This window comes from Gavia stellata, chromosome 4 (assembly GCF_030936135.1).
Source record: "Gavia stellata isolate bGavSte3 chromosome 4, bGavSte3.hap2, whole genome shotgun sequence".
In the NCBI taxonomy this organism is placed as follows: domain Eukaryota; kingdom Metazoa; phylum Chordata; class Aves; order Gaviiformes; family Gaviidae; genus Gavia; species Gavia stellata.
In genome coordinates, this window is record NC_082597.1 from 25,239,220 (window position 1) to 25,264,164 (window position 24,945).

Below are 24,945 nucleotides of genomic sequence, written 5' to 3' on the forward strand. Positions count from 1 at the left end.
ACCAAATTCTTCTTTTTCATCCTGGTCAAAATTTCTGGCAAAAAAAAACAGAGGACGTGTCTTGGTCTGCCAGATGAATAGTAACCCTAGTGAGAGCAGAAGCAGAAATTAAGCCTTCTGTTCAACGCTCTACATGTCCCAGACCAGTAATTTTCACTCCTTCTATTTGCTCCTGTAAATCTGTTGTGAGGAAGGACAGACCCACAAAGGACTGATATAGCTGCCTTTGGAAGTAGAATTTACATCTCTGACTGAGGTGTTAGTAGGTTATATATGACAATGACATCCAGCAAATGAGGAGTTCTGAAGAACAGGGAGAGCCAGTGCAGGGCGCAGGGCAGGATGCTTGAGCTGACCTTTGGTTTGTGTGAGTGTGTGTATGTGTGTGATAACCAGCGTATCTCTTAGATTACATGTTTAGCTAAACTCTGATTATGCAATATGTAATCCTGACATCCACCAACTGAAAGCTTTTCTTAGTTTAGGGGGTTTGGATTCTTTTTTTTTTTTTCCTTTTTTCCCCCAAAGATGGAAGGGATGGTAGAACAGTGAAGGGAGTAAGTGCAATCCACTTTTAGTAGAATAATTTAAAGAATAATTTAATCAGATGTGTTTTTCTCTACACGTGCAAAAACATACTGCCAAGTGCATCTCAGCGTGACTGAGGGTGTTGTTTAGCCTGGTCAAGAAGTGATCTGTCAAAACTCTGTAGGAACCATAATTAAAGTTTCAACACTGCAACATTTCTCAACCAAGGGGATATGCTGCTCTATTTCCTGGTTGGTCTGTCCACCAAAATCGACTCTTTCTTTAAAACAGCCCACTTAAAGTCCCTCAAATTTTGCCAAGCCTTGAAACATGTAGTACTGGCACACACAGCAGTCATACGTGGGAGCAAACACTTTGCAAAAATAGCTAAAAAGAATCTTTTAAGTATTTGGAGAATTTTCTAATAGGAGCATGATCTTCAAAGTACAAAATGTGCTACATTTCAGGCCAATTACATGACAGAGACATGCATTTAGTGGTTTAATTTTCTTTGCCAAGCTGAATTAGACATTTATTTTCTTTTACAGATAAACTAATGCCACAAACTGAGAGCAGCAATTGTATTTATCATCTTCATTGGGAAGTCCACCATGAAAATTCTTCCTTTATCCTTTATTCATCTGAATTCCCATTTACAGTGTACTATTCTACAAAATTATTAGAGCATCCTTATTCTGATTTTAGCCTATGCTTGGATAGTGTACAATGTTGTGTTAAAACATAAGCTTTAACGTACTAGTTTTGAAGAAAAATTTGTTCCCATAAAAGAACTATTAACAACAAATATCAGAATGTGTGAATGTATATGAAACACCAGGCAGCTCTTTACCTAGGAAAAAATAGTCAGGAAATGAGTCAAATGACAGGCTGTACACAGTTATTTTTTAAAACTATTCTAAATGTATCCCTTTTCCATACAGATCATATTCTTTATATAGGATATAGTTCTTGAGAACTGGCGGAAGTGGAAACTTCTTCATGGATGACAGTTTCTGGAGTCTCCTTAACCCCAAGAGTTTACGTATTTTTAGACGACACAGATGTTTCAATGGGCGAGGATTATCTAAAATAGTGAGAGAGAAATGGTGGAAAAATCAATGCCATTGACAATGATTGTAAGCCAGTTCACAATCTCAAAACATGCTCTAATAGAATTAATATCAAAATCTATTACCTTGAGGCCTTACTATTTTGCCACTTCTGAATAAAATAGCATTATTTTCACTTCAGAATTGTGATGATACACAATGCTGGTATTAATCAAAATTCTTCTGTTAAATAGCTGCTTAACATTATCGTCTCGCTTTTGGAAATACGCATACTGTACTCTGTCTCCAAAGCACCTGCCTGAACACCTAAACCAGGACTTTACTCAGCATAATCAGTGGTAACCGATGAATGGTCTCTCCTTTCCCTAGGTGCACCTTTTAAAAATTGCATGTTGAGGCCAGCTGTGGCACCTTCCATTTCTGCTGTATCAGTAAGGCACCAGGACCAGACCTCACCATGCTTGGTCCTGTTGAGTCTTCTAAACAAATACTTCTTATCAGAATTTACATCAGTCAAAGAGCTCAGTTTAATTTAGTCTTCCTGAACATAACAAAAACTTTCACCATACTTGAAATATCAGTAGTTAAGACTACCAAATTATTTGGATGTTCCTGTGACACTAACAAAAAGGAGTTCCTCTGCATGCCAGTGTAAAATACTGAAGCAAAATTAAATACAGGGTACCAGTTTTAAACCTAAAATTTTTGGTTTTTAACAGCTGATGTTAAATCAAATTCTATTTAAAATTTTAAGAAATAAAAAGTCAAATAAAATTAATTCATGTGAAGAGAATATTTAATACACTCCCCAACAGACTTTTTTAAGTTAAGATAGGTGAAACCTATCTCTGGTGCCACCAATAGTGGAAGGTCCAGGCTAATGCATAGAACTTCAAAAGTAAAGCATATATAAGAAATATTATTCAATTACAGTATTCGTAATGGCAACTCTAGCTGTCTATCATGTAAAACAGAGTTAGGAAATTATGGTATACAGATTGTGATGGCACAATCATTGTCACCACCTACCACCTTGAACATAATGGGATCTAAAACATGTTCTTACAATAATCCTTGGACGATTAATAGACTTGAGAGATCAAGGGAGCAAAAAGAAGAATGGAAGTGTGAGCAATATTCCTCAATAAAAAAAGTTGTGCCCCATAGTTGTGCAATGACTGGTGCCACATGGGTTAATAAGGAGTTTGAAAAGTACCTCAGGTTTTGCTTAACTGAAAGGGCTTCCCACGCAACAGTGATGTTCCTTATGAGATTAATTCTCATCAGATGCAAGTTTACCATATTCCAGCCCGATTAACTAATTTACGATGAGTTGCAATAGGTAAAGATCTGTCTCAGTCTGAGGACTGGATGACAGGCACAACCTGGTTCATAGCTAGTACACATTTAGACTGCTAAAACACTTTGGATGAATGTGACCTGACATAAACAATTAAAGTCTCCTACAATAAATCATAACATCTTTAACTGGAAGTTAGATATTTACCCAATATCTGACGTATCTCTGTCCATTCTTTCTGTGTTTCTAAGACAAACTTTATTTTTGTGCATAGAGGAACATAATCCATGTAATCTATAAAAACACGAACCACTTTTCCTGCTAAATGTTTCAACCAAGGAACAGCAATAAAATCACAGAACTGAAAGGGAAAACACATCAAGTCATGATTTCAAAATCTGTGCAGAGGAATGCCAAAATAACGCATTTTAAAGCAAATACACAGGATAATTTAAACAAAGTATTAGCAGTGACCTTTAACAGTCATAAATTAATGCCTAAGTAAGTTACTTTAAAAGCCATTTTCTTCCATGCTTAACTTTTGTGATCCCTTAATTCGTCTGGACAGGCCTGAAGGCCAATAATTATTACAACATTGCTATAATTTGTGGTGCTGTTTTCTTCAACAGTGATATCTCTTTGGAAACACATCTACTCCACTGGTTAGGATAGCAACAGAAATTCCAGAATCCTGCCTCATGATTTCTTAAAACTTCCTTCCTAAATCTCTAATATATGAACCCCAAACTAAAACCACTTTATGTACATGATTTTCTCTATCTCAAAGTAGAAAATGAAAAATGTCTGTTTTATTTTTAGGTTGTTTTAAAAAGGATTTTGCCAGTACGTTAATCTTCATTCTGCACAATAATCTGGAATGTTTAAAGATGGCTAATGAAAAGAGCAAAGTGAAGAGAAGGAAGGAAGGTTATGTATTTACTGGATTATCCTTTATTACAGAAGAAGTCCACCCGGGGAGAATCTCTTCCTCTGGAGTTGACCACACAAAAGAATTTCCAAAGATATCTTGATGCATACAGTCAAAACACATCTCCACATTATACCCGTGATTGAGCAATAGCCTCAGCATCACCTCATCATTCAAAGCATACTGAATGGCGCTGGGGAAATGCGTATCATTAACCAACATAAAGTAGCAATTGACATTTGCTCCATAAGATAGGAGCAGCCTTACAATTTCATGGTTGCCAGCTCTCACTGCCACAAGAAGACAGTTTAAAGGATCCTTGTTTGGATTTGCCCCTGCTTTGAGCAAAATTTCGGTGCAAAGAATGTCATTGTTAGAAATAGCAAAATAAAGTGCGGTTTTCCTTTCGTCATCATAATTATTTGAAATGTGTTCAGCCATGACAGTATTGACATCAAAACCATTTTCAATGAGGAGCTCTAGACACTGCGAATTCTGGCCATCTGCTGCTGAGTGAACAGGGCTTAACCCACTTTTCTGGATTGCAATTTGGGATGTGACTGGAATAAGATACTTCAGGGCCCTAAAAAACAGTGAAAAAAACTAGTTAGGCATCGCTTCTCTGCATGAAGAAAATGACCCTCATCCAGCTATATGCTAAATCACCAGGCAGACACTTTACACAAGAAGATCCAAACACAGAAACATCAGCTTTGAGCACTGTCAAACAGGACCTTGTGTTTACTTTGTTTCAGTGGTTTTCACTTAGTTTTATGTTTTGCATTTTGCTTTGTTTATGCTAAAAACCACGTAAAAGTTAATTCTAATTAACGTAACATAGGCACTTCTGAAATATAAATTATCTATACATCTGAAAGTTTACCACAGTCTTCTTCAGTGTGACCTTGTGCCACACTGTATCTTAAAGAATATGTAAAGTCCGAGCTCATACTCACAGGTAATGCCCCTCATAAGCCGCTTTGTGTATGGGAAGCAGTCCTGCCTTATTAGGCACATTGCCACTTCCTCCATATTCCAAAAGAAGGGCTATGCAGTCTGGATTACCTCCTCCAGCTGCTTCAAACAGTACTGATGCACCATCATCTGCTAAGGACTGGACATCTCCACCTTGAAGAAGGATATAGAGTTTATAATTATACCCAAAGTGATTTGCAGATCATCATAAAAACAAGCCCAGAGTACTTTCTTCTTCATTTTCAGATGTATTTAAGTTAAAACTTTACTAGACCAAGAAATATTTCTTGTGGCAAATTTAAAACTCAAAGGCAAAACAAGAGTTGTACAGATACTAGTTCAAAGGCTCACCTGAGTGAGGTCTGCTTTGACCATAAGTGTTATAACTGAGCATTTTCAAAATTCTAGCATATTTCAAAAATACTTCATTAATTAATACCAATATAATTCTGTATATTTTTTATTTTTCTGTAAAGAGAAATAAGGAAGGGAAGAAGGGCATGTATAGCAGTAAATCCCTCCTTGACTGAAATGGATTGGTATCAACTCTGCCACTCCTCTCACATGCATTTAGGAAACGTGTAAGCATCACTCCAGTCTTGCAGAAACTCTCATATATGCTTCCTCTCCTTCCAAGAAACCAAATCTTCTCATTCATCAATACTCTTTCTTTCCTTTTCCGTGATCACCCTAACACACCACAGCAACCAGGCAAGATGCATGCCAGTGCAGAGGTGTGTTTCCCTTTTACCTGACTACATACCTTTATGAATAAGATGCTCCAGCACATCACAGTGACCATATTCAGCAGCAACACCTAATGGTGTTACTCCGTATCCATCCTTAAGGTTCACATTTCCACCATTCTTCAGAAGAAGAGCAACAATGTCTTTGCGTCCCTGTTTTGCAGCTTCATGCATTGCTGACCACCGTTTTACGCATGGCTGATGGATACTACAGTTGTGTTTAATCAGAGTGGATACCATTTCAAAAGAGCCCCTTCTTACAGCTTGAAGATATTTGAAAAAGGAAGAAAGTAATACAACTACATTTTCAGGTATGTTGTCTTGAAAGTTAAAGACATCTAGTAAGTTTAGAAAAGCTTTTCCTTGTGTACTGATATGAGGAAATTAGAAAGATTTCCAGTCCTAGAAATCTGGGAATCCAATTTACTGGTAAATAAATGGTAATGTCAGCTGCTCGGTAAATCAAGGTAAACCAACACAAGCTGGAAAATATGTCAGTTTGGAGCACGGAGGGCAAAAGCAGCACCGCTTCGATTCTGAGAAAGCAGAAGCAGGTATATCACAAAGAAAAGCAACAATAAGAATAACATAATATTGGCATATGGTCCTTATTTCTAAAGTTGGTGCAAACATCAGTGTCCCCAGAAAATTCCACTTGTGACTTTGTCACCTGGTAACTCTAATCCAGGCATGTACTCAGTGACTGCTGTCAGCCAAAGTACTGTTGACGTCTGTCATACTTAAAGGCCATGTTCTGCCCTATTGAGGTTCCAGGTTTGAAACTTTCATAGATAACCACACCTACAAATCATTTACATATAAAATAGTGATCCTGAGTAAGAGTCTAATATTACTTCTGAACCACTTTTTAGAATAGCAGATCTCTCCACTGACTGGAGGGGCAGCTGAAAGAGATCGGTATCAAGGTTAGCAAATTTAACTTCTGTGGATGTCCCATTATACAAGTAAGAAGGTTTTTAAGAGGCAACAGTCTTCATAATTATCCACAATTGCTTTGAAGTAGAGTATTACCAAATGTACCCAGAAGCAGAAATCATGCCACTAGCTATGCTTCTTCAGCATTTACCTTGATACTGAAGAGCCCTTTAATTCAGAGCTTTAAAATTAAAAGGAGTAACTATATCATGAGCATCATCTATTAAGTGTTAAGCACCTGATTCTCTATTTCACTAAGACTGAAATGTATGATGCACAGCAATATCTACATCCACATTTTCAGTGCCAAGTGACACAAAAACATAATAAGCATCACATAAACAATACATAGCTGACAAACCTCATTTTCAGAAGTTTGTAGAGAGAAATATTTAAGAAAATAAACTGTCATTATAAGGGGGAAAGACCCTTTTCATAAGCTCTAGTTACTCTTTTCAGGATTCATTAAAAACAAAGGCTGAAAATAGCTTAAAAGTTTCACAGACTTACAATTATTGAAAAGAGCTGAAACAACGCAAAGCAAGGCATTGCAGAGAAACCCTCTAGAAATGTCTCAGGGCCTTAAAATTTTAATACAGTAATCGCATCTAATGAAAGTTAACAAAAATTCAGGGAACTGAATATTTTAATACTGATAATCGTATTATATATTGTATTTTCTTATATTGTATTAATTTCACAGATTGATTCCCTTCGGAAGAATGGAGATGTTCTGACATCCAACAGAAATTAAAAGCTGACATAGCTAAATTACTCATTAATAGTAAAGCTCATTTAAGTCTACCAAGAGCATAAAATCTTCCAAAGGAATCATCTTTCTTAGGATTGGGGTATTACTTATAAATGCAGCTGACGTTTATTTTCAGTGCAAGAGGGCAAGGAAATGACATGGGGGATTTTGAAACTGAAAATACCTGCCTACTCCTGAAGAAGTTATCTGATAAAACTAGAAACCTCCAATAACCTCCAGACCTCCAGAAAAGGTACATTCAAGTTAAAGCAACAGCTTATCCTCGTACCATACTTTTACCTTAAGATGGTCAAATAGGACCAGGTTGCTAACGGTCTTACAGCACCTGAAGACACCAAGAAGGTGCCTTGAACAAAAAAATAGGTCCCATTTTCTTAGGAGCAGCTCAGCAAACACCTAAAGCATAAGAAGCATCTTTAAGAGCAGCTCAATGATCACCTAAACCATAATGAGTGCTGAACTGAACACCGGGCACATTTCACCAAGTACTGGGCATTCAGTTTCATCTAAAAAGATAAGCAGCATCTAAACCACACAAGCCAACAGGAGTACTGAGGTGAGTACTTAGCAGAGGGGAAGCACTGCTATTCACTTTGCTTAAACCCAGGGAGAGGAGGCAATTACCAATAAGAAGTGGAGTTTCTCCTTTGTCATTTGTAGTATTGGGCCAAACACCCTTTTCCAGTAATGTGCGTACATTTTCCACAAAGCCCGCTTTTGCTGCCAAAGTTAATGGTGTTTCTCCATCGCATGTTTTGTATTCCCACATTGTTTTATAAGATGCTAGAGGTACGAGAGTGAGAAAAGATAAAACAAAATTAAAGCACAAGTCTGTTAACACATACACATATACCAGAAATCCTTAAATGCTAAGTGTTTATGAAAATTACTTGTAATTATGTTTAACTTAACCTAACTAGTACTGTCAAACACACTGAATACTGAACAGTAATTCTTGCTCTGTCTGTAGGTTTCTGAACAAAACGTTAAAAACAGTCCAAGTTCTTTGCTGGTGTAAAGTGATGCAACTTTCCCAAAAAGAAAATTTGTCTGAATATTTATACAACATAAGCAAGATGGTCCACGGAGGATTTGATCATACTTTTTTTAGTAAACAGTTCTAACCTGTTGTTGTGGATGGCTGTTCATTGTTCTATGTTTCTTAGCTGCTCCCCTTATCTGTGGCATATTCTTACCTTACTCACCATCTAAAATGACTTCAAGTATTTGCTGAACTGGCTGAGCTGCAGCTTCATGCAGTGGAAACCACCCTCTTTCATCAGCTTCATCCAAAGCATATTTCTGTTTCACAAGTTCCTGGAGCCCAAACACTTGACCTTAAAAAAAAATCCAACAGATAAATAAGATGCAGTTAGAAAAATAATATAAGGGAAAACCAGTTTTGCAAAGGGACTGTTTTATTTTAGGGTTTTTACCTTGCTTTATGGATGTTACAATTTTCCTATTTTCCTCACTAGGTGGTACAAAACTATCCAAAAAAGAACAGAAAATAGTAAATATAAACAAAAAGTAGATGCAGTATATTATTTATGCAGTATTTTCCATTAGATTCTCATCTAAGCCAACTTTCCTTTGAATACATCAACTCCAATCTTGATGAGCCTTGTGACCTCCTACGTTACGCCTGTACTGTGCACCTTCAGAGTATCCAAAGTTCTTGAGTTAATTGCAATTTCTGCTGCAGGCTGACCTGATAAATCTCCTAATTTAGTGAAGAATTCTAATGTGGACTAAAAAGCTGTATTTGTTCCACACAGAAATGAGCCCTTCAGATTCCGAAACCTTAGACAGTGAATGAGAATGTGATGGCGTCAGAACGTCAATATTCACTAATGAAGGAGAGTTTGATGATATCAATGGTACCATTTTCCCCGAAAAAGAGTTGTAATGTTTTTAATAATATAATTTAAACCTCCATGAGATGGAAGTTAAATGCTGGTGCCTGCTAGTTCCTTGAGATATATTGGTGATAAATAGATCAGATTTAATTAAAAAAATGCCATCCAAATTACAAGAATACCCAGTGGCTCTGCTGAGAGCCTTCAGTGAAAGGGGAGATTCCAGTCCTACAACAGGAGCCCCATGAGGACCCAAACCTTCATGAGATCCCAGAGGAAATGAGGGAAGGTTAACAGTCCCTCAAGACTTAACAGTTCTACGTCTTTCCATTTTAGACAGGGCAATCTACAAAATGTATTTATAGGATTATTGCCAAAGAACTTCTATGAAGGCAACGTTTAGCTTTGTTTCACACATACACTTTTCATAAGAAGGTAAATGGCCTGAAAAGCTAAGGGAAGTATTAGTTTAGCCAAGTGAATCTCATCTCCCTAAGCTCTCATCAGCCCACGTAGCTCAGCTGAGCCCTACATTTCCTAATCACGGAAACCACTCTTAACCGTAACATTAATGTCACATATGAACCCTCGCTGGAACACCCCTGTGGGTTTCTTGTTGTCGTTGTTCTGGTTTGGATTTTTCTTGTACGCTTATGTATCTCAGTGCACAGGGAAAGACTGGGACACTGTTACAATTACAGAGCAAACAGATTACTAATAAATTCAAATTTATTACCTTTAAAGTTTGAGGTTTTAGAAATGTTTGAGAAAAACAAAATCAACCTTTCTCTTTTGTTTTCTCTTTTCAACCATTGCTTCAGACAGTGCTTCACTGAGAAAGATGCATAACAGCCAAACTAAGAACTGTTTTAAGCATGATACAAGGCGCTAAATATCAATGTCTCAAAACACTATTAAAATATGGCATAATCTCGAAAACGTATTGAATTGACAGTACCTGTCGTAACTGGAAGACACTGGTGGTTTGGCTCCATTGGACTCTTGAATGCTAAGCTGTATGGCATACTCAGTGAGCAGATCTTCAACCAAATCTTCTCTTTCTTCCATCATTTTTATGGTGAACTATAACGATGAGCTATTTTGAAATACACACAAAAATACACTGTGAAGGATCATATCACGCTTAAGGTATTTTTATAATAAAATCAGGTGTGTCCATCAAATTCTTTTCATTTATTAATGTTTTGGTGAGTTTATTCCTATTTAAAAATGATAAAATTCCTGTTTAAAAATGCTGATAGAAAACAACCCCGGAAACATTTAGTACTAGATGTGCCATTTAGGAAAAGTTCTTTTTATTGTTCACACACTACATTTGTCATCTACAGACAAATACTGCACAATTTGTGAACCATAAAAAGAGACTTTTCCTCTTTAGAAAGCTGTGGTCATCAAGTCAGTGAATATACGATTTCCATACAAGCATGAATAATGAACAGTAAACAAAGTTATCACCTCATGAATGATTCCTAATAAAACACAGGCATTCACAAGGAATTCATGAACGTAAATGCAAACACACATACATTTAAAAATTACAGACACAAAAAAGAAAAACACTCAAATTAATTGAGAATTATTTACAGAGAGGGTCTGCAGTTCAGAATGAAACACATGACCACTTCTAAGGGTGATCACACGTCATAGTTCTCCAGGATTTAAACATAAAATTATTTCAGAGAAACTATGAACTAACTTGATTCTTTTGCATGAGGAAAGAGCGTTTTTTCCCCACTTCCTGCACCCAGTATGGCACTGGGGGCAGATAAAGGATGGATCCACCAACTAGTGCCGTTTGGACACAGGATTTCAGAGTGAGTAACCCCATGGCAGGCCACTACAGTTTAGATGGTGACACGTCATTCAGTTCTGAATTTAAAAAAACTTTACTATAAAAGTTTTCAGCTGTAACCTGTATTCACCACTCCTCTCCTGGAGCTGAACCCAGCATGGATGGGTGGGATAAATAAGGGATTTGAGAGTGATAATACCAAATGGAAAACCTATTTTATGTTAATATAATAATGTATAAGATTTTGGACTTCATGGATAGGTAGTTGTACAACAAAACACTACAATGGTCCTGTGTCATTAATTATTACTTTTAGTCATCATTAATGTATTCAAAAAAACAACCCAAACCACTTGCAAATCTTGCTTAACTTTTACACTGCCAAAGCATGGTCTATCAAAGCAGCCTAAAGACTTTGATTCTCTGTGCTGCTTCTGGCGTCAAGCTGTGCCAGTTACTGTTTTCAAGGTGTGAGAGTAGTTGGAAGACTCAGTGGATAGGTAACGGACTATGTCAAACCTTTTAACTATAGTCACCAGCTTAAATTCATTCTGCTCATACCACCAACTTTAACTGTGGTTTATGTTCACTATGCTTTTTGCTAGTGATATCACATCAACCAAACACCTTGCTCGTAAATCATAACTGTAACTGGAAGGTCAGGAATGCTGTTTTTTACACCATCTTCCTGCAGGTTCCTGAGATGTAAAATGTAGTATTCATCTATCATAAAAGTTATATAAGGAAAAAAAACTTAAGTTAATATATAAATAGCTGTACCTACCTAACTTTTTACAGGTGAGCTTTAGGTTTTGCCAGAATTTCTCCGTTTGATTCAATCCTAGTAGCCTAACACATCTGGCATTTAATCTGAGTGTGGACAACAGATATTGAACTTTTTTTAAAACAATTAAACTACTATTCCCACAGTTTATGCAGTAATCTACTCTATCTACCACATAGAACACTTGTCCTTGTTGAAGTGTTGCACAAATATTAAACAATTATACTAAGCATCTGTTTTATGTTTCTCACAGAATGATTATTTGGGGTGTCCTAGTCATTTTGCAAATAGAGAAGGAACATTGTAGAAATTATTTGGAGGCCATTTTCTGAAAAAGCTCTTCAAAGGAAAGTGCTAACCAGATTTCCTTTTAGACTAATTTCTGCATTGTTCCAGTAAATAATAAGTCTATCAAAGTACCATAGCCAATATTATAATCCCATCCACAAATACTTTACTACTTACTATATTATGATAAAGCTTGCTAACCAAAATTAAATTAGTAGAGGCTTCGAGTCAGATTGACTCAGAAGCTAAAGGTCTCTTGGGTTCAGAATCCCACATAATGCAGATTACCACCTCTTTCAATATGTTCTGGAACCATGGCCCAGGTTTTTATCTGCAAGGATGGACAATCTGAAGGAAAGCGGAAAAAAATCCCCATTTCAGTCCCATTTTTTTTTGAAGGAAAAAATATACAACCTTGGTCTTGACTGCCACCTCTGACTGCAAAAAACCTTCCACAAATAATTAAAAAACCCACAACTTTACAGACACTTTTTTTTTTTTTTGACTTAGAAGAATAGACCTTTATGCTGTTCATAACAGACTGCTTTTCTCAAGGGTTCTCTGTTCCTTCCTTCTGTGTCTCTAATCAAGGCTTCAGCGTAACTGTCCAAAATCAGATTTCACACACAAGCTAGACTGATGAACTGGTCAGCACAATGCAGACACACATACCAAAATCCTTCAGATACATTTACCTAATGTTAAATCTGCTGCACATCATATTAATGCTAGAAGTTCTGGAAGCTATGTTTTGGCATACTCTAGTTTAGGTAGAACTTCTCATGCAAAAAAGGATTTCTGAAATGACTGAGAACGTTGACTGACTGACAGGATGGACAATATGAACTTCTCCGTAATTCTAATAAACAATGATAACGATGTCCTGAAACTCTCATGATAAAAACAAGCTTATGAAAGCCTATCAAGTTTGTTGCATCAAAATCAAACTGATAAGAAGTGGGGGTTTTTTAAATATAGTTTGCTTTATGCAGAAAGGAAGGTATCCCACGTCAAATTTCCAAGGTGTAATACAAACCATAGCAACTTCAAAAAGCTAACCAAAACAAAGCAGCTGACCATATTTTTTTCTAAATGCTGCCACAAGTTTCTTATTAATCAGAATGTAAAATTTTCCTCATCAGCAGTAAGGCCATGAAACTGAGGCTCTCTTCCTCATCTCTTGTTGGCACTTGGTCGACTCGGAGAATTCCGAGTCAAGGTGCATTTATCCTCCCATTTTCATAAACACTCTTCTAATTTTGGTGGCACCTTAAAGCTTCCATCATTTAACCCACAAATTTACACTGTTCTGAAGACTGAAAAACCTTTTAGGCAGCAGAGATAAAGCCTCTCTTGGATTAGCAGTTTTAGAAGTGTATCTCCATAAAAATATCTACAATCTGCTCCTGCCATCAGCTAAAAGGAAAGTACTCATTTAGTAAGAAAATCCTTTTATTTCAGAAAAATGTACTGCCTTTCTACCTCCCCTTTGTCTCCAAAAGATTAGAGGAAGAAATCAGTTTACAGGTCATCATAGAAACTTGTTTTCTCTTCTCTGGTCATATAACATCCATATCCATTTGGTCAGCTATCTCCTACTTTGCTGTATTCCCCAGACTCATTATTCCACAGGCAACATAATGCTCTGCTTGAACACAGACTTAACCAGAAAGGTCTCAGATAAGCAGTTTCAGAATTGTCGTGTGTACTGTTTTCAAATTATCTTACCCCACAACAATTAATAAAATATTACAAAATGAGAAAGTTAGTACGGTAGCAAGTGACTGTGACATGGCAGAGTAAGTATAAGGCAAACAGCTCACGACAGCGCAAGTGCTGGACACATTGCCAGGGGTCTATACGTGCTTCGAGAGCCTGATTTGCTATATCACTGCTGGTAATACACTGTGCTGAAGTGACAAGGTCCGACTGAGGCATGGATGTTCCACTAGCATCACAGTGGAATATAACAGCATGGCTGGTACACTGAGCAGCAGCAGAGACACACCTGCTACATTATGTGGCACTGAAAAGGCTAAAAAGCTCAGCAGCAAAATCTTCCTCTGTTCACCTATGGAAGTTTCACAATTACCAGACCCAAGCACCAGATCACTAGAAACAATTGCAAATGCTTACTCTAAAGAAGTTTCACTTTTTGTATTACCAAAAATATTTTCCTTAAACAACATTTTGAGTAGTCTGATATTTTTCTAATATTTTTCCCATTTATGCCTGTAGATATTACTTCTTGCCGTTTTCCTTAAAAAAGAAAAAAGTCTTCCTCTCCTCAATTAAGTTACTGGTTTTTCACTGAAAAAAAATCTGAACTACTTACTAATCATAGAAGTTGCGCCTTTCCTGGAAAGCCGTGTATCAAGCATTCATCACTTTTGAACACATAGGTATAAAGTTAAAGTTATGTGAGTGTTAATGTTATTCTAATTTCTTATCCTTAAAATAAACTAGACAATCCTAGTTTTGCTCTCTATAAATAGAAGGCCCTTAGGCATGCAAAGAGGTTATTCATAGCAATAAAATAATTAATAGCAGTCTAAATTTGGACTCAGTCTATTAAATATTACATTTTTAAACTATTTCTCTGTTAGTCTAATTGGCGAGCATACCATATATTCTCACCTTTTCAACCCATTATCTTGCCACTGTTACTCTGGGGCCTGCATTTTGAACAGCCAGGAATGGTGCCCTGCAAGCTGATGTGTCCTGTGATACTTCTAAAATTAAATACACAGTTGCTAGATAAATTAAGGTCTGACCTTGTACAACTGTAACATAAGCAGACTCGACCCACAGGAAAGTATTACACATGACTTCTCTAAAATCTCGTCAAATGTAACACGAGGTCTGGACAGTATAATAAGATTATCTGTGCCCTCATTGGTTCAACAACTCTCATTAAGAAAATAAATTATTTGCCAGCTTAGTCTCAATGGCTACGTTAATAAAATCTGGTAACATATTTACATAAATTAAAACAAATCTGAGAAGGTTTAGCCTTTAACTAGTTGTAGACCCCACCATATTACATCACCAAACACTAATCTCTCTCTCTGAGGCTGATACAATGCAAAGCTTTATAGATTCAATGACAGCCAATTATAGTACTTATTTGACTATATTTAATAACTTGAAATTAGACAAAGAAGCAGGAGGCATGGCACTACAAACAGCAGTGATGCAAAAGCAGAATAACCCAAGAGTAACACCAAGAATAGCAGTACCCAGCAAGCTAAATCACAGGCATCAGATAAGGAAGAAGCTGGATACATACCACTGTTGCAATACCTCTGTCTTGTTTTGGTTTTAACCAACTAGTTACTATCTTTACCAAAATGAGCAGACAATAAGGTAACACAACAAACTGAAACAACAAACTTCCAACTTATCTTTAATTGTTGTGATGAAATTAAATTGTACACTATGAAGTCTTCCGTGCCTCGTGATTCACTTGCATTTATAGAAGCATAAAACTGTAAGCTTAACTAAGGCACTACATGCATCTCATCTTTGGACACAAGATCAAGAAAACCATTTAATGATGATAAAAATATTCATTGCAACTTCTTCTGCCAGTGCAACCTAAGTAAGCGTGGCGAGCCTCCAAAAAAACCAGTACAACAGAAGCAGACAGAAACAGTGCTGAGATGCTGCTCTACTGTTGGCTAAGACATTAGAAAAACAGAAATATATTTTTATATAATTAAAAAAATCTAAAATATATATTTTATACATAAAGAACACAAATGTTTTAATTACTTACCTTGGGTTCTTTCATTTCCTTTACATAACCAGGAGACTATCAGAACTAGCACATATCCACATTACAAGCACGGTATTGTTTTGCTTTTCAGGTATTGTTAATAATATTTTGCATTGCTATGTAAACAGTGTCTGATTCTGCTCTTACATAGTTACTAGGTATAAATCCATCAAGTCAATTATGTTCCAGGCATGTAAAGCCAGAATAAATAAGACTTTTGTCCAGATACCAAATCATATGGCAGCTTGCAAGACTTCACAGTGAGATAAATTCACTGGTGAGTCAAAAAAGGGAAGAGAAGTCACAGCTATAGCAAGGCCTTCTTAGGGTGCGTACGCACTGTATATTAACACACACGATAATACTGGTAACAGAGTCTCCAGTGTTGAACAGATAATAAACTGTGAATTGCTATGTGGGTGGTTTTGGGGTTTGTTTTCAAAACCAGGTTATTATTGAATATACTCTGATAATACTTCTTAGGTCTTGGATTTGTTATAAAATAAATTATGCATTGAAATGGAGCTCAGGAATTTGGGGAACTTCCTACTGTATCACTTCTGGATTGATTTAATGAACTGTCTCATCAACATGGCTTGCTATTTTTTACTCTTTGTTCTAGAATGTTGCAAGGACACCTACATGCTTGGTTTGTCTAAACAGAAGGTTGGAACTACTGCTTGAATGATGCTAACTGAGCTCATTTGGCTAAAGAAGGTCGCCATGCACAGAACAATTTGTGCTGCGGTCGGTTAGTGTAATCAGGAGATAGATCATCTGGTTGGACCATCACATAGAAGGGAAAAATGCAGGGATGAACCAATAAAAAAGGCAGAAATTTTTGAAGAATGCCCTTTTGATAGGAAAGAGGGATTCTCAGTGTCTTGGAAAGAAACCCCAGGTCTCTCTGATGCAATCTCAAAGACTCGCAAGTGGAGAAGCACAAACCCTGAATTCTGATAAAAACTTTTATTAATCACTTTGCTGTAGTTATGGAACAGTGCTTGCGTGTGTCTTATTAAAAGACTGGTTTTCAGGGAGAACTCTACGATATTATGAAACTTGGTTTGTTGTGTTTGCTTACCAGTTATGGAAAAGAGGAGCTCAAAAGCAGGCCAAAAGAATTATAAAGAAAAATTTGTCCAGAATAAATACTATATAAAGTAACAACACAATTATTACCAAATCTTACTCACTATGCAAAACTCACCCTTTAAATTAGCAGCTAGGCCATAAAGATAAGACTTAACAGAAGGACAACTGGATCTTCAAATGAACATCATGTTTATCTCCACCAGTAATTTAAACTGACTTTTTATTGCTCTTTTCTCCCATTCTCCCTAGCTCAAGTCCCTTAATTAAGTTTTCCATTTTCTGTCAGTATCTTACAGCTTTTTTTTTTTGCTTTATTAGCTGATCACATTAACTCAGAAATTACCCATTTGCCATATTCTATTATAGTGATCCTTATTTTTGATTCTGCAGTTAATTAGCTATTTTTAAACATAATTTCTTGGTCCAACCAATTTCACAGCTAAAATTCATAGAAGGTATATGCATGCTTCTGCTCTCAGCAGCAGCCAAACATACTTCTAAAGCTTTAAGGCTTGACACAGTTGTTTGACTCATGAAAGGGAGAGTTGAAATCACCTCTGAAGGCTGGACTAAGCTTAGATTCTGCAAACATTTTGGAAAATAAAACAATTCAAGAACTACAAACCTATAATAGTTCTGAGAACTCATTACTGGCGGTTAGTTAGCTATCACTTGGCAGAAATCAGCTGATTTCAAGTACTGTCACCAGCCATACAGAACACATCAACCAAACGTGTATTGCATCTTTACTAGAAACATGCTGAAAATCTAAATTCAACATACAGCACTTACTTCTGCATGATGCATTTCTAGTTACAAATCTTCCAACAGGGTATTCCTCATTTAGAAACTGCTAAGTTCTGCAAATTGATTGTAAGCTGTCTTTAGCAATTTCACAAAGACAACTTCACTAATAGAAAACATGTTTATATTTAAAAGGGGGGTCTTCAAATATATGTGCCCCATAAGTGCAGGAAAGCATGAACTGTAGCATACTGCTACAGCATACCTAGCCCATCCAAAAGCACTAGCCTGCAAAACTCGGGCTGCCTTCGGATCGCACACCACTCCTTAATAAACACCGCGCATGGGCCGCCCTGTGATGGTTTCAGGGGCAGGAACCTGACAGAGAAGGCCTAGCAGCCTCTCCTCAGGCAGGGACAAGCCGCGCGGGCGAGGCCAGCCCGCCCCCCACCATGGCTGGGCAGCCCGGCCCCACACGGGCGGCGCCCGCGCCTTCCCCCCCGCGGCTCCACAGCATGGGCCTAGCCGTCTACCCCCCTGCAGCGGCCGCCACACCACACAGGCTTTCTTCAGATGGGGAGACCCCACCGAGCCGGTGGCAGCATCCCGCACCCTCGTCTGAGCACGAAGCGGCGGCGAGCGCGGGCCTGGGCAGGACCGAAGCGCTGACAGCCCAACACCCTCCCACTCCCTTCAGATGGCACATGCGCCAGGTGATACCACATGCCTTGGCGCATGCGCCTTTTTAACGACCCGGCCTGCTTCGCGCGCTGCCCGCTGGGATCGGGCGCCGATGAGGCTGCAGCGCATGCGCAGTCCGGCGTCCTTCGCCATGTCCTCTAACCGGCGACCGTAGGCGTCTGGCGCCACGCAAGCGCATGCGCGCGTATGCTCATGTCCGGCGCTGGGTGGTGGCGCGGGGCGTTTCGCGCAGCGCAGTCATGGCGGGGGCACTGAGGAAGGTGAGGCGCCGCGGAGGTCCTTGCGCTGGGCAGCCTGCCGCGTCCTCGTGCTACGCGGGGGGTTCTCTCCCTGCCCTGCCGGGTTTCTGGGGAGAGGGTAGAGGGTGCCCGAGCGGCGGGGTGAGAGTGAGCGGGGCGCCCTGCGAGGAAAGGTCTGAGGGGGGACCGTAGGGCGCGGTTCCCCTCCCCGGTCCAGGGGGGACGGTGGGCCCAGCGCCAGGTGCTCGTGGGGCAGCAGCGACCGTTAGCGGAGGGGGCGGGCCCGTCGTGTGGGGAGGAAGGGGGAGGGTAAGCCGGAGCTCACCCCACCGGGAAGGCCGTGCAGCAGCCGATTTGTAATGTGAGCTGCGCACCCTCTTCGCGCTCTCCCGCCCCTTCGTGTGCGCTGGTCAAAACATTACAAGTTTGTGGGATCACGTGTGTGTGGTGGGAGGCAGAGGCTCATGTCACAGAATGGTCCCCGTCAGGCGTATGTTGAGCCAAAACGAAATAATGGGATAGCATGGGAATAGATGCTTAGGTATATTAAATGTATTTATGCTCTCTGTGCAGACCACTGGACTTGTAGGATTGGCTGTAGCTGAAAACCCTCATGAGGTATGCCACATGTCTAGTTCTATATGTAATGGAAATCGTCAGTGAGATCAAAGCTTTTTATTCTGTATTTGCATGTGTAGGTATGCTATGTACCTTAAAGTGATGCCAGCTTAATGAATGTGTAAAAATCTTCCAGAGCAACAAAGGAGGAAAACTAGTTCCTAAAAGTTTAATTCATATCATTAGGAGTTATTTTGCACATGTACTTTTTGTTGCATGTGCTGCTTTCAAAAGTCTCCTTTGTGTAAGTGCTTTTATGAACCAATTTTTGATTCATCTTTCTCATCTCCAATGCAAAAGCAAAGAACTCTTTAAATTCAGTTCTTCATAAATGTAATTTCTACTTCACAAGCATACAGATTTTTGCTGCCTTGCCATGTTGTATTTCCAACAAGTACAGAAATAGCTTATACCTATACCAAGGGGATAGGCTAGTCTTACACGATAGAGGCTAACCATGCGGTGCAAAGCCACATCAAGGCCCTGTGATGGCAAGCACTGTTGAGACTGAAGTACTTCAGCAGTTCTTGGGAGCCACATTAGGTGGTTCTTGTAGCAATATGGTACTTTCTTTTTACCTCCTCAGGCTCAGTAATGGAATTATGTTTGTCACATCTTCCTTGCTCATTCAGGAGACATGAGCTTTGAAAAGACTTCAGTAATTCTTTAATTTCTCCATGCATTGAAATTTCCCACTATGCAACAATTCTATTTCAAAAATGCTTTTGCCACCAAAAGTTAGGAATAGTGTCAAAAAGAACCATTGAAAAAATCATTATTGTTCTGTAATTATTCTAGCTCAGTCTAACAGCCTTGTCAGACGCCTTCTGGGTGACCTTAATAAATTTTGGGTTTTTTCAGTGACTTAAACTCAAGAGTAAAGAAATCAACAATGCTTTAGCTGAAATATAGATTCTGTGCTAGTCCCCTTTTCATTTCCTGTGTTTTCTTCTTTGTATTTCTTTGACGGAAGTATTCTGCTTCTATTTCTTACTGTTCCTGTAGAACATCCATTCCTCTTCAGATAGATACAGTTACCCAGCCAACATATGGCCCAAAAGCTGCAGTTTCTTCACCCCAATGTGTCCTTTATCACTGAATTTAAATCCAGCAATAAAAGTGTCAGGTTTTAGTTTAATTTAAACCTGTCTGTCACTCAGAACTTTGCACCAGCATGAAGAGAAGTGCCAAAATAACACTTAATCTAGTTATGCCTTGGTAGCTTATGTCCTTCTTTATATCTTTCCCAGGTAATTATTCAGAAACTGATGGTTTAGACAAGAATTTGCCTCATTTTTTAGAAGTGTGGCTAGTATTAGAAACACAGTTTTTATTGTTTCCATTTTTCATCAAATGTACTTCGGATTGCAACTTTCTTCGCGCCCCCCCCCCCCCCCCGAGGAATCTGACAGTGGTAACTTCCCCAGTCCTGATAAATCCCAGTCTAACCCAAGACAGAGTTCTGTGGCTCAGACTTAGTTATTTTGTTAATCCTAAGTTTCTGGATTGAATACCATAACCTTCTATATTTTGTGTATAGATAGTTATCTAGTAGGTTAAGTGGGACAAGAAGTTAAATAACATCTAGTTGTGTATTTTAACCATGTCTTGTGATCACTTTAGCGCCTGCGAATACTGTACACAAAAATCCTTGGTGTCCTGCAAAACATTCCCAAAGATGCAGCATATAGGAAATACACTGAGCAGATTGTAAATCAGCGATTTAATTTGGTGCAAACGGTAAGTATAGTGCTGTTTCATAAGTGTTACACATGAAAAGATTTTTAGGGTGAGAAGAATGATTTTCAAAATGACTGACTTTTTCAGGAGTATATGTAACTTTCAGGTATCAATTCAGAAATAATTGAAGTCTTGAGGTTTATTTTTGTTATTGGCTGGAATATTTTGATGGTATATTAAAAAGAATTGTTAATTACTTCCTGATGTTTTCTGTGAAAATTAGAAGAAAACATAGTTTTTTGAAGATTTGTAGAACAGTGGTCATTTCCACACACTTGCACAAAAAAATGAGTGTGCTCTTGTCAATATATTATCTTAGCACAATCCTTACCTTTAACATTTTAAAACACTTTTTGGTACATTAAACTATGCAATACTGGTATTGTGTATTTAAGGTGATAATTGGAAGGTTGCATATAATTTTATAAAACGCTAAGATCGTTCTTTCAAGATACATACTAAAGCCCTTAGCTGCTAATGCTTCTTTGGGTGTCATTAAATAGTACTCAGTTTTTGTATTTATCATGGAAAGTTTGATGTTTGTTTTCCAATAAGAAAAGCGTGTGAGATTTCTTTGATAATGTAAAATGACAGAAACCAGCAAATTTGACGGTAGTTTTGAGCAAGACTAGAGTGTGATCTGGTGAAATTACTGTTTTTATGCTTTATCTGGGCTTTCTACTTCTCAGTAAAACTAAACATTTATTTATATGTATTTGAATACACAGGAGACTGATGTGCAAAAACTGCAGGACAAACTGAATAGTGGTCACATAGAAGAAGTCATTGTACAGGTAAAGCGGGGAAATGTAAGATTAGGTACAAAAGGGAGCACTGTTTTTCAGTGTTCCTTTACAGAATCACTAAGGTTGGAAAAGACCTGTAAGATCATCAAGTCCAACCATCAACTAACACCACCATGCCAATTAAACCATGTCCCACAATGCCTCGTCCACACATTCCTCGAACACCTCCAGTGAGGGTGACTCCACCACCTGCCTGGGCAGCCTGTTCCAGTGTCTCACCACTTTCTCAGTAAAGAAATTTTTCCTAATATCCAGTTTAAACCTCCCCTGGCGCAACTTGAGGCCATTTGCTCTTGTCCAATCACTTGTCACTTGGGAGAAGAGACCAACACCCACCTCTCTACAACCTCCTTTCAGGTAATTGTAGAGAGTGATAAGGTCTCCCCTCAGCCTCCTCTTCTCCAGACTGAACAACCCCAGTTCTCTCACCCGCTCCTCATAAGACTTGTGCTCCAGACCCCTCACCAGCTTTGTTGCCCTTCTCTGGACACGCTCCAGCACCTCCATGTCCTTCTTGCAGTGAGGGGCCCAAAACTGAACACAATATTCGAGGTGTGGCCTCACCAGAGCCGAGTACAGGGGCACGATCACTTCCCTACTCCTGCTGGCCACACTATTTCTGATACAGGCCAGGATGCTGTTGGCTTTCTTGGCCACCTGGGCACACTGCTGGCTCATCTTCAGCCGGCTGTCAATCAACACCCCCAGGTCCTTTTCTGCAGGGCAGCTTTCCAGCCACTTGTCCCCAAGCCTGTAGCATTGCATGGGATTGTTGTGACCGAAGTGCAGGACCCGGCACTTGGCCTTGTTGAGCTTCTGTTCAGAAAATTGGCAGTTTTCCGTATCTTCCGTTGCTGCAAAACAATCAAACAGGAAAAAAAAATCTGAAAATGGATTGTCATATAGTCATTGGGATGACCATACTAAAACATAACACAATTACACATTTACTGTATTATGCTTACTTACGTACCATGTATACTTACATTGCTTCTTACAGAGTCTAAATCAGCGGAAAGGTGATTGAATAATATTGGGGGATAATCCGAATAGATGGGAAAATATCATGAAGTTGTCATTGGGAATGACTAGGTGAACAGACTGTCTGTTTGGGTATTTGGAGGTGATTCAGTATGGTTTTAAAAAAAAACAAACCCAAAACACACAGTTCCTTTTGATACTTACAGATTAAATTTGTGGTAGTTCCTGACTGTGATAGGTAGTAACATCACCGAGATACTGAACTGAAATAGAGGTAATTTAATACTTTGGCAATTGTACAGAATTTAAGAATTTTTTGTATGGTGTTTATTAACAGGCTGAAAATGAGCTTTCCCTGGCAAGAAAAATGATGCAGTGGAAACCATGGGAGCCTCTAGTTGAAGAACCTCCTTCTGACCAGTGGAGATGGCCAGTGTAATTTTCAAGATGGTGTAACCTCTTAAAAGTAAAAAAAAAGTTAATTATTAATCTATTGTTACTGACAGTTGTCTTTAAATTAAAGATAATAACTTCATAAAAACATGTTTTGTCCTAATGGCCACTTACATTTAGCAGTCTAAAGACTGCTTCCAATTTCTTGCAAAAATGGTTTTAAGAAAATTCTTTTCAGCTGTTGGTTTCAGCCTTTGGTTTTTTTCCTTCTGTAATTTATTATTAACAGGGGATTTGTGCCTCATTCTGAGTTATTTTTGTAATCTGTATTTGTATGTTAACAAATACATATATTATAGGCCACTTGAAATCAAAATCAAAGTTGTAGAAAAGTATGATCCCGCCCTTCTCTCCCACCTTTGGTTGTGTATTTTTGTCAGCCACTGCCAGTGTCTTTATGACCATGCAGATGCTGAGATACGGGGTCTGATGTAATGAAGACCAGGTTTACCAAAAATAACAGGTTTTTTAGATTTCAGCTGAATCACTGTCTTGAACTGGCTGACTTTGCTGCCCACATAGACACTAATTCTGACTCAGGGGAAGCACCGGGAAGACCCAAGATTGGAGGGTGAGGGAGAGAAGGAAGACTACCCCTTAAGGTGGCAGCAGGAGCAGGTTTATTGGTTAGCAGGTAGGTTACCACAGTTAGCGTAATACACATGACAAACTTTAGTATTGGAGTCTTTCAAAAGCTTTGTATATAAACACGTATACTTTATAGATTTACTTGTATATTATGGATTCAGACATTGAATATTACTTAGTAATATGAAAAAAATAGTGGATCTTTCTTGACACATCTGGCTAGGTTCTTCCAAGCATTTAAATGAAAACAGTGCCTGCTGCTTCTGAAAACTTGTTTACAGATTTAAGCTTATAAGCGCCAATTAAAATACCCAAACTAGATCTAAGGATGCTGTGCGAGTTTGCCTTTATTCACATTTTTTCAGTACCATTAATAAAGTTCTTGCAAGTTTAAAGATAAGAATATAGCTGTATGACAAAAATCTGCAGTTTGACAGTAAACGTTTATGATAGAGTGCCACTGCACTACATTATATAGCGTACTTTGTCATAGCTGTTTTTTCATAGTCATTAGGCCTATAAGTTTACCTGTGACATCATTATTATTGATGTTTAATTACATCTTTATATAATATTTCATACAATCAAGGTATTAGGGGAGTAGGACAGTAGAAAAGGAAAACAGTATGTATATCTAACATACCTAGAGTATTGACTCTAGCACTGCATTCTTTAGCATTGTTTTTTTCAACTATTATTACTATAGTTATGGAAATTTTTAGATTTTGAAAACTGAAAAAGTGGGAAATACTTTGCTTCATTGGTTGGTTTCGAAGGCTTTTTCAGTCTTGAAACAGGTAGAAGCTGGTCTCTTCTGAGATAAAACCACTAGATGGCATTCCAGAAGAAGACTTTCCTGAAGTTAACAAACACAATTTTCACATGAGAAATATTAAAGGATTACAAACTTGAATGAGGGTGAATGATGTAAGATGAGAAATGAGGATGAATGGTTGTAAGTAATAGGTATTGAGCTGATGTCAGCGGAAGCAAAAATAAAAATAAACAAAAAACCCTGAAGTCTAGTATGAATGATACTGGCATGCAATACTTGAGGTGTGGCAGGGGAAGTTGCCAGAATATGGTGGCAACTATTGGAATTCTTTCTACTCTTTCATAACTGAGACATTAGCTGAACTCTCTTTTTCCTCAGTTATTTTTTTCTGCTTCTAAAGCTGTATTTGTCGTGTGACTTACAATGA

The 24,945-nt window shown here is 38.3% G+C and overlaps 2 protein-coding genes across 7 annotated transcripts; one reads left to right on the forward strand and one right to left on the reverse strand.

Moving 5' to 3' along the window:
- Nucleotides 1-646: 646 nt before the first annotated feature.
- ASB15 (ankyrin repeat and SOCS box containing 15) lies at nucleotides 647-17,705 on the reverse strand. Of its 4 annotated transcripts, none has more exons than XM_059816603.1 (10): nucleotides 17,665-17,705; nucleotides 10,073-10,210; nucleotides 8,692-8,744; nucleotides 8,461-8,592; nucleotides 7,880-8,038; nucleotides 5,565-5,810; nucleotides 4,783-4,954; nucleotides 3,839-4,409; nucleotides 3,106-3,259; nucleotides 647-1,612 (listed from the first exon to the last, which is right to left on the reverse strand). In XM_059816603.1, exons 2-10 carry the CDS (start codon nucleotides 10,183-10,185, stop codon nucleotides 1,440-1,442), a joined length of 1,773 nt encoding a protein of 590 aa, XP_059672586.1. In that variant the 5' UTR covers nucleotides 10,186-10,210; nucleotides 17,665-17,705; the 3' UTR covers nucleotides 647-1,439. The 4 variants fall into 4 exon arrangements, with proteins under 4 accessions (XP_059672586.1, XP_059672587.1, XP_009809378.1 ...); XM_059816604.1 differs by lacking the exon at nucleotides 17,665-17,705 and adding an exon at nucleotides 15,778-15,812; XM_009811076.2 differs by lacking the exon at nucleotides 17,665-17,705 and adding an exon at nucleotides 14,637-14,695.
- A 777-nt stretch (nucleotides 17,706-18,482) lies between these two features.
- Nucleotides 18,483-23,388, forward strand: NDUFA5 (NADH:ubiquinone oxidoreductase subunit A5). 3 transcript variants are annotated; one of them, XM_059816462.1, is made up of 5 exons: nucleotides 18,483-18,578; nucleotides 19,131-19,175; nucleotides 20,799-20,915; nucleotides 21,644-21,709; nucleotides 23,040-23,388. In XM_059816462.1, the coding sequence occupies exons 1-5, from the start codon at nucleotides 18,495-18,497 to the stop codon at nucleotides 23,139-23,141; spliced, it is 414 nt and encodes a 137-aa protein (XP_059672445.1). In that variant the 5' UTR covers nucleotides 18,483-18,494; the 3' UTR covers nucleotides 23,142-23,388. The 3 variants fall into 3 exon arrangements, with proteins under 3 accessions (XP_059672445.1, XP_059672448.1, XP_059672447.1); XM_059816465.1 differs by lacking the exon at nucleotides 20,799-20,915; XM_059816464.1 differs by lacking the exon at nucleotides 19,131-19,175.
- The last annotated feature ends 1,557 nt before the right edge of the window (nucleotides 23,389-24,945 follow it).

Bases quoted from the DNA above. Each gene is read 5' to 3' on its own strand.
- ASB15 (XM_059816603.1), bottom strand. From the start codon at position 10,185: ATGATGGAAGAAAGAGAAGATTTGGTTGAAGATCTGCTCACTGAGTAT. The intron at 4,410-4,782 runs GTGAGTATGAGC...ACTGTTTTTTAG, and splicing joins GCTTATGAGGGGCATTACCT to GGCCCTGAAGTATCTTATTC. The intron at 3,260-3,838 runs GTAAATACATAA...TTTCCCTTTCAG, and splicing joins CTGTAATAAAGGATAATCCA to TTCTGTGATTTTATTGCTGT.
- NDUFA5 (XM_059816462.1), top strand. From the start codon at position 18,495: ATGCGCGCGTATGCTCATGTCCGGCGCTGGGTGGTGGCGCGGGGCGTT. The intron at 18,579-19,130 runs GTGAGGCGCCGC...CTCTCTGTGCAG, and splicing joins TGGCGGGGGCACTGAGGAAG to ACCACTGGACTTGTAGGATT. The intron at 21,710-23,039 runs GTAAAGCGGGGA...GTTTATTAACAG, and splicing joins TAGAAGAAGTCATTGTACAG to GCTGAAAATGAGCTTTCCCT.